The 9,336-nt window shown below is 37.2% G+C and overlaps 1 protein-coding gene across 3 annotated transcripts in view; it reads left to right on the top strand.

The window, feature by feature from the left end:
* The window catches only part of PCOLCE2 (procollagen C-endopeptidase enhancer 2), a 58,899-nt gene extending 52,329 nt beyond the window's left edge, over positions 1 to 6,570 (top strand). For all 3 annotated transcript variants that reach the window (XM_017822347.1, XM_017822348.1, XM_017822346.1), the window contains 4 exons: positions 103 to 257; positions 2,550 to 2,633; positions 4,630 to 4,797; positions 6,051 to 6,570. In XM_017822347.1, the coding sequence (XP_017677836.1) occupies positions 103 to 257; positions 2,550 to 2,633; positions 4,630 to 4,797; positions 6,051 to 6,181 (538 nt within the window). In that variant the 3' untranslated portion in view covers positions 6,182 to 6,570. The remainder of the gene's footprint in view (positions 1 to 102; positions 258 to 2,549; positions 2,634 to 4,629; positions 4,798 to 6,050) is intronic.
* The last annotated feature ends 2,766 nt before the right edge of the window (positions 6,571 to 9,336 follow it).

Raw genomic sequence — 9,336 nt, 5'->3', positions numbered from 1 at the left:
TTAAAGAGAAGCACTCTCTTTTTTCTTAAAGAAGGCTGTTAATGCTTTTTGGCTTTGACATTCAAAATAATGGAAATATTTTATTTTGGTTTTCTATTTCAGGCCCATTCTGTCTGAGAGAAATGAGTTGCTCATTCAGTTTTTGTCTGATTTAAGCTTAACAGCTGATGGTTTTATTGGCCATTATAAATTTAGACCAAAAAAGTTACCCACAACTACAGTTCCACCTACAACCACAACAGTCCCTGCTACCTCAAGTAAGTTTTACTGACTTTATATAATTTCTTAGAAAAATTAATTATTCCAGGACAAGGAGAGGGTTACAGAACTCTGTAATAGAAGGTATATTAAAAATTAAAGTTTTATGGTTTGTTAGTATTTCAAACCTTGAGGGAATTAATTAAAATTAATAGACTCAAGAGAGTACCTTAACATACTCATGGGAGAATCTACTTAACATTTTTAAAAGGAAATCCATCCAGGCAAGAGTTAAGTGTAATGGTAACTCATTCCACCAGAGAGAATCTTCCTGTCTCTTCTAAATTTGGGACAGTTAACTAGAAGAATGGATGAGCAAATTTCTTTTGTATAAGAAGTTCTAACTATTTCAAGAAATAGTTTTATTTAAAGGAACTCTTTCTTCTATAGAAGTTGATTTGTAAAAATCTCACTGTATTTTTCTTCATATAGTTATTAACATCAAGCAAAATTGGTATGGAAGCCACCTGAGCCCTCTTCATATTCTGCCAACACCCTGTCAATGTGACACTCTCCTAGAATTATTTTTATTTTAAAAAATTCTGGGATTGGAACTTATAAAGAAATATGTCACACTAAAAATAAGTTTCCTTTTATATTTTAGACTAGACAGCATATATGAAAGATCAGAGGAGGGTTTTTTTGAAGGTATTGCCAAAACTAGCTCATTACTGAGATACTGAAGGGATAAATTCTTAGAATTTCTATAACCTGAATGTGAGAGATTCAAGAAAGTTATAGCAGAAAACCAAATTATTTATGATGTTTTTGCAAGACATAACCTGATTTGTACTTAAAATGCATCAAAAGTGAGGACAGCAGGAAACCAAGAAGCTGTGGTGTTTAAATAGTGCTAACGAAAGGTATTTAAAATAGATGAAAATAAACATTATAAAAATGAAATTATAATGACCTATAAATCATTCTGATGTGACTGCTGCTCTGACTGAATAAATAATTCAGCTCTTCTTCACTATAAAGCACTTTTTAATGCAGTTGTTAGTTCAAACACCTGGTCTCAAGTAACCCAGGCTGTCAGTTCTCCCTCGTGCTGTGTTCAGGGTTTGCCGTCATTTCGCTCTCTGAGCTGCTCATGGCTGAAGGGAACAGAGTGAGCTTTACCAATTAACTCCAAATCAATTTTTATGACAACATCAGTGTTAGAAAATAAAAACATGCAGACTCATCTGAGAGAGGACAACAGAGGGAATGTTTCAGAAGCACTTGTCAGGCAGACAGAAGCAAGAAGTCCTTTCACTGTCTGCTCAGTTATGCATGATGTAGGCATTTCTGAGCTTAAAAACAAACCAAAGCAAACCAAACCTCTACGGTTTAGTTAGATTTCAGAGCAATCATTTGCATTCATAAGTGTCCAGTTCAAATAGATTTAACTTATTATCTTGCAAATCAGCTCTGTTCAAACTTGCACAGAACTCCAGGCATGAATAAAATATTAAACTTAAGTAGGTGCTTTAAAGAATTGCCTCAGTCTCCATCTTACATAAAAATATTAGTACCTGAAGAAATAAATGCTATAAATACATTTTCTAAATCTATCTGTCTCACCTCCATCCAATAATTACGATGCCACTGACCAATTCCAAACAAATTTGAAAAGGACATAAAAGCCTGAAAGTACTGCATCCCAACATGTTACGTAGAAAGGGTCAGCTGAGTAAAGTACAGAGACCATTAATATCCACCCAAGTAGGAGAAAGATACCAAGTGTATTCAGTTGTTTATAAACAAACCATTTCGTTTCAGAAAGGAAAAGTCAATCCCTAATGTTAAATACACACTTCAAACATTGTGTTTCAAAACGTCATTAATAAAAACCATGCAGTACTACACGTCAAGAAGCTATGTAAAAAATTCTGAAAAAAAAAAAGTCAGGAATTTGAACTCTGATCCCTTCCATCACAGTACAGTAATTTCCAATAAAAGCCACCCCCTCCCTCAGAAGCATTACTGTAATATCATGTTATGATATTTCAAGTGTACTACTAGGGCTGTGTGGCAACAGCACTTGGTTACATATTTAAGATCCCACTGTGATCACGTGTAAGTTTTCTGTAACACCCCATTCTATCAGGTCACTAGAACAGACACAGCTGAGACACCGGAAAAGATGATCATTGGAGGTGATGGCAGAGAAAAGGAATATTGTTACTGTGGTGTTCATGTACATATCAGGATTATTCATCTTTCTTCTCTTTTTTTTTAAACATACTGGTTTGCACTTGTACCTAATACTTCATTTCAATTTCAATTTACTTCTTCTCTTCAAAAAGTTGCGAAACCTACAGTTGCCCTGTGCCAGCAAAAGTGTAAAAGGAGTGGGACTCTGGAAAGCAATTATTGTTCAAGCAACTTTGGTAAGGAAGCAAAGTTTCTTTTTAACTATTCACTCAGCACTGTGTTTTTAGACTCAAGGGAGTTTTACCAGATGTAGTTCTGAGTTATCATTAATATAATAGGCTATATTTTTACACCACTTTATGTGTACCTGACATTAGGATCTGGTGTTTCACTCAGTGCATTCTTGGAGATATTTTGAAATAGGCACTGCACAGATGTCTGAGACAAACACACTTTCTCAATCTGAAAAGACAACCACAGGGAAGTGTGGATTCAGTTACTGTATTGTCAGCTCATGTGTCTGTAACCAGCCCATATACATTATGCTGCACCTGCTGACTGTGCCACAATTCACTGTATACACTTCCAAAGTATTTTTAAAAGAAGTCATGGAAGCTGACATGCACTGCTGTATGTACAGACACAAAGCACTCAGGAAAAGCGGTGTCTGCTGTGCATTAGGATGGCATTGTCACTGCTGGGCTGTTCAGTTAGGTATCAGAGTATTTTCCCTCATTAATACTGGAAACTTTTTTTAATCCCCTATAAAATCCCTAACAATTTGATGGGAAAACTTCCCCTGCCCCCTTTGTTTTTTTCACTTTAACCAGATTCTTCTGACTTATATTGCTAACCCCATGAGATTTGAGGAGATCTGGTTGAGGAGTGTGAGGGCAGCTTTGCCTGATGCTGCCAGAGCAGCAGTGGAGGGCTGGAGCTGTTTCCTGAGGCAGGATGGAGTCAGGGGACCCCTTCCCACCCCTGACCACCAGCCTGTTTTGCCACCAGTACAGGCTGGTCCAAGATGAAAAGAAGCAGGTAGGAAAAAAATCCCAAACCAGAAATGGTCTCCTCTTACTGACCACACCTCCCTCGTGGCTGATGGTAAATGACACTATAAAAAAACTTGTTTTTTTCCTCTACCATCAGGGTAATAAATCACATTCTTCTGTCTCACCTGTTATCAAATACTTGACATTTTTCAGTCTTTTCCATGGCAGGACTGAGAGTAAAGATATTTGATATGCTACTGTGAATGTAAGCATATCCTAAGGTAAGAATAGGAAGTCTACTGTTCGTAGATTATGATTCATTCTAAGTTTTATTTGCTGACTTTCTGAATTTAGAAAATAAGAGCATTTCTTTCATCATGCATTTCACTTTTATTGTTTCTAGAAATATAGCTGCAATACCCAGCATTTCAACATCCACAGGTCTCTTTTTGACTGAACTTGAACACTCCTATTTAATTAAAAGCTCTGCATTAAAGAAAGATAATGTGCAAATTTACAAACACATAACCCAAAATGTGGATTATGCAGTTTTGTAAATAAATCTGGCTATACATGCTTAATTACTGAAGATCTAATTGATCCCAGGATAGAATATCTGATTTACAAAAGGTGACCTGAGAAGAAAACAAATAGATAATACCAGTTACCACTTCCTTCTAATAAACAAAGATGGTTTAAGAGTTAATCTGGTCATTCCAGGGAAAAGAAAGTATCTTTATTTTCATACTGAGAAGTCTTTGGGAGATATGATGTCTAATCTGTAATCTACATTTAGCTGAAGTTGACAAATTTATATCAGTATCAGGCCTCAGACAGATGAAAATCTAGTTCCTAGGGCATGAACTATTCCCTGCAACTCATTTGGGAGTGTCAGAGAGCTGGCAATTCAGCTTCTGCCTAGAACACTTTCAAATCAACTTCTCCATGTTTTAAAATTCATCATTAAAGGAGGATAAAGTCGTACTGTTTAACTGAAATTATCAAACCCAAGAACTGGGCTTGCAAGAGACCGGCACATTTTACAACAATTTTATATTTGGTGCCACCAAAATTTGACAGTAGTGGTTTATTTATTACAGGTGATATGAATGTTTTTAGTAACTGTTGCCAGTATTATTTCCTTATTAAGGACTAATACACTTACTAAGTTTTATGATGCCACAAAATTTAATGTCTAAAATATAAATGTATCACATGTATCAAACATCTTTTTTCCTAGTCATAACTGGAACTGTAATCACAACGATAACCCGGGCTGGCAGCCTGCATGCAACAATAGCCATCATTAATGTCTATAAGGAGGGGAATTTAGCAATTCAACAAGCTGGCAAGAGTATGAGTGCCAAGATTCTTGTTGTATGTAAGCAGTGTCCTCTCATCAGGAGAGGTAAGTACATAACAGTAACTGCTTTGTGTCTTTATAATAAAGACAGCAATTTTGAAAACTACTTTTTGAAATATGGCCACAAAAATTAGTAAAATTACAGTAATTGTTTCTATAATCAGTAAAATAATCAATTTAAGCTAAAAATAACCAGTAATCCAGGTTTCTGCTGCATTTTTCAGTTTTACTTAAAAAGGATCAGGCTTACTTAGATCAAAGGAGTTCGAAAAACCTTTTTTTTTCTTTAAAAGCCATGTGATACAAGGTAAAATATGATTTGGTTCTCTCAAATGAAGCTCAAATAGATTTCATTTTTACATAAATAGAACCACAGCAGGAAACATTCAAAATAATTTATTAAGCATTAAAAAACCCCTGATAGTGTTCCAGATAGTACTGTTGTTTAAGCATATTAATTCAAGAGGGGCAGTAACAAAGTGAAAAATCATGATCAGAAACTAGCTTGTGCCTGTAGTTATCTGGCAGCTAGACACTGGGAGACATAATAATGTCCTGGGTGGAACCAGCTGTCTCCTTTTACACAGACTGCTGGCTCCAAACCACACACTTGTGTTTCTCATCCTAAATATCTATGAATTATTTAATGGCCTTTACTTAATATCTAAATTTCCCTGTTTATATCCCTATGACACAAATCCTTCCAGCCTAAGGCCTTGCAAACCCCTAACCCTTCTGAGCCATAAAAATATGCAAATCCACTTGATTCCTCCAAAGCCAGGTTCTGTCACACATTGAGTCCACCTTGCTTGCCTGACTGCCTCTCTATGTATCTAGAAAATGTTTCTGTCTTTGGGGAGGAAAAGGGAATGCAAAGATTTAAGTGCACTATCTCTTATGGCCACTAACATACAATCTGAGCAAGTGTGCAAATATTGAAATGAATGAGACATGTTCCACTCTGGGTGTTGGTGCCTAAATTATCCAGCATTTATGCTGCATTTCTGATGCCTTTCAGACTCTTTGACAGTCTACATTTAATGACTATCCCCTATATATTTAATGATTGTCATATATTAGTTACCAGTGTATCTACTTGATTTGTGCCTAACTGTACTTTATGGCATAACAAGCATGGCAAAGATGGGTAAGGAAGTATTTGCTTTAGGTAGAAGGAAAAATATGAGAAGGCATTGAAAAAAAACCAGTGCAAATGAACAGAGATCACAGGTAAGGAATTGTACTTACCAAGTGACATCCCAGATTTCTGTCTTGTAATCTCATTCTGTCCTTTGTAGGTTTAAACTACATCATCATGGGCCAAGTAGAAGAAGATGGTAGAGGCAAAGTCTTTCCCAACAGCTTTGTCATGAGTTTTAAGGCTAAGAACTCAAAGATCCTAAATGCCTTGAAAAACAAAACGTGTTAAAACTGAACTCTACAGCTGCATTCTCTCATCTGTCTTGAAAAATAATTTTCACTTAGTGTAAGTCATGAAAATGCAACTGACTGTCAACAGTAAGACCACGCTGACCCTTCCTTCCCTCCCATCCACCCAAGCACAGCCGGCACAAAGTGAAATCCATTACAGGTACAGGACGAGAACAGATCCTCCTGAGTCTTAATGCTGAAGATTTGCAGCATAGCCATCTGATCTCAAACATACAAATTCCAATTACTTGGAAGATGTTAATTTATAATTGTCCAATTTTTTTCAGGAGTTGTGTATGTAAAATAAAAATTCTAAGTGCAATATTTATAGCAACTGATTTTAACTTCGCTTTTTCTCTGAAGGTTTTTTATTACATGGATTTCTGCTTTATTACCTGTGCTTAATAAAATATTTTAAGATTAAATCATACATCAACTAGTTATTAATTATTTATCAGGTGGGGCAGGCTAAACATAGAAACTCTTTTTTGATAATTTACATGCTTTTGATGGTTTGGGTCCTGCACAGTCTGACTGACACTTCCTTACTGATTAAGGGCCTGATTTTCCTTACAGGGAAGTCAGTGAATCATTGATTTGAACAAGAACTGGATTTACTCTTCAAAGACTTAGAGAACTGTAAAACAGCACCACGCTTTTCACACTGATGACTGTCTAGTTAGTAAATGTCACTAATAAGTTCTGTAAGGTAATTAGGGAGGAGGAAGGTAGGAATTAATTTAGTGGTGGTAAAGCACACATGCAAGCAGTGTAAGTTTTCATCTCTGCCATGAAAGGACAGACAATACAGCAGTGCTCAGTCTGGCACCAGCAGCGTAAATAGGAGCATATCTGTCTAATTTATTTCATGCCTATATGCAAAAGGTTGAACAAATAGCTATTTTGAGACTAAACAGTGAGCAGACTGGAAGCAGTTAGACAGTGTTACAGTGTCTTTGTTGGCCTGTCTGTTGTATGCAGTTATTTGTTACTCTGAAAGCTTATAATCAAATCTATAATCTTCTGTGGAGGAACAGAAACAGATTACAAGAAAAGAATAATGCTGAGAAGTTGAAGAACATTTTTGTCAAAAGCAGATATGAAATATCTGTTTGAACTAGGAAAACCTGAATACTAATAAGAACAACATGGATGGAATAGAATCCAAAATCCCTTTAAGTACTTGTTTTCCTTGTATAGAAATACCAGACCAGAGTACTTTGGATAATTTGCAACCATGGGCAGGAAAACTAATGGAATACACAGTCCCTGTTGGAAGTCCCCATTGCTTATTTCAGCAGTGGAATGCAGATTACCATTCTCTTCCATTATGGATTCCCACATGTAATGCCAAGAGACACGGCCATGGTGCAGCTCAGTAGTGCAGCAGCGTCTGTTCCAAGGACTTTATGGGTAGCTGGGCAGGGGACAAAGGGACCAGAGGGAGGCACAGAGGTACAAAGAGGCTGTGCTGGCAGCTCACATCCAACAGCTCAGTGCTGCAACCCCACTTCACAGATCGCCTGAGTGACCAAAGCAAACAGCATTTCTCTGTGGAACCGACAGCAACACTTGTTTGCAAAGCAGATGTAGTTTTCTAACTTTTAAACTAAAATCTTAATTTTCCAGCATTGATTCCTATGCAGGTTAAGGGGTTTTATGCACAGTGCTCTCTGCATTTCTTGGCAGCAGCCTGGGGAGGAGCAATGTGGAAATCATGCTCACAACTACCCTGAACTACAATAATCTATTTTTATTTATGATGACATGCCCATCTGTCAGGCAGCTTTTTCCAGTGAGGCAAGAAGGGTTTGGCAGCCTATTCCTCACCTACCAAATGGCAGGTAAGGAAAGCTCCTGCATGCTCTTCTTAACATTCCCTTTAGACCAGTTCCTTTCCCAAATCAATGCACTGGCAGCAGTAGGCCTGAAACAGGGAACAGGAAACACGGAGCACTGCCAGTTTTATCAAGTATGAGTTGGTTACAAAACACAGGTAACAACTATCACAAGTTTTTGAAAGCAGGTTGTAGTGACTCTAAACTTTGAACATTTAAAACCCAACCTGCAACCAAAGAGGATGAAAATTATCTAACCACAATACCATTTCTGAAATAATTTCTACAGAGATAACAATCAAAATTACAGTTCAGCAAGAACATAAAATAAGCTTTTACTTTCAGTAATGAGTGGTTTTGACCTTTCTGTTGCAAATACAGGTGGCATGAAAATTTCCATCTCCATTTTTCATTTATCAAGGCAAAGTTAGCTTTAAGACAAAACACACATTAATATGAAAGGGAAGAAAGATCAACCTTTTTCAGCTTAAAAAAACCAACTCAGTACTTTTATGACTTGTACTAACATTTGTACAAGAACATTCTGAATCCTACAGCCAAGTAAACTCCAGCTTCTCCAAACTTTTTTTGTGACATCTAAAATTTCATTTATCTGCATGTCCAGAACTATTCTGTGAGTGGGCTTAAAGGAGATTTTGGATCCCCAACAGTACTGGAACAGCCAGTATTAAACTGCCAAATAAGAAAGCAATAGAATGTTTAACACACATGAACTAGGAAAATCTAAATGAGACAAGATTGGGTAAATGGCACTCTGTACTGATTAGTAGCCAAGCAGACAGGAAGACTACAACAGCTTTCAAACAAAACAGATGCAAAATGTTATGTAACTAAGGTATAACAGAGAACAAACTTCTCTCTCTGGTCCCCATCACTTTACAGGTATGTATTTCAGTGACAAATAAAAACTCCAGGACCCCTAGTTCCCAGCCAAACACCCCAAAAGAGCCTTAAAGTACAACAGTTTTTCCTAAGGACATCCACACTGTAGTAGGACACTGTGCCACAAGACAATGACCAAGCTGGCTCTCAGTGACTCTGCTGAACATCTGAAAAGCAGTCAGTCTATCAGCTCCTTCAGTCATACTCTCAACATACCCAGCTTCCCACAACCAACCAGCGTGAGCCCAGTGCCAAACAGCTAATAATGGTCCTAGGATCCAGCCTAGCTAGTCTGGAACCAGCTCAAGCATCTCTTCATGGCACTGGATGATGCCATTTCAATGAACCAAACAGGATGAGTCCAGGAGGAAAAAAGGCAGTAACACACTGACACCAGCTACCTTCCTTAAAC

Source organism: Lepidothrix coronata, unplaced genomic scaffold, assembly GCF_001604755.1.
Source record: "Lepidothrix coronata isolate B3197 unplaced genomic scaffold, Lepidothrix_coronata-1.0 Scaffold97, whole genome shotgun sequence".
Lineage (NCBI taxonomy): Eukaryota > Metazoa > Chordata > Aves > Passeriformes > Pipridae > Lepidothrix > Lepidothrix coronata.
The sequence above is the reverse complement of the archived record's forward strand: the minus strand, read 5'-3'. Positions and strand labels throughout refer to the sequence as shown.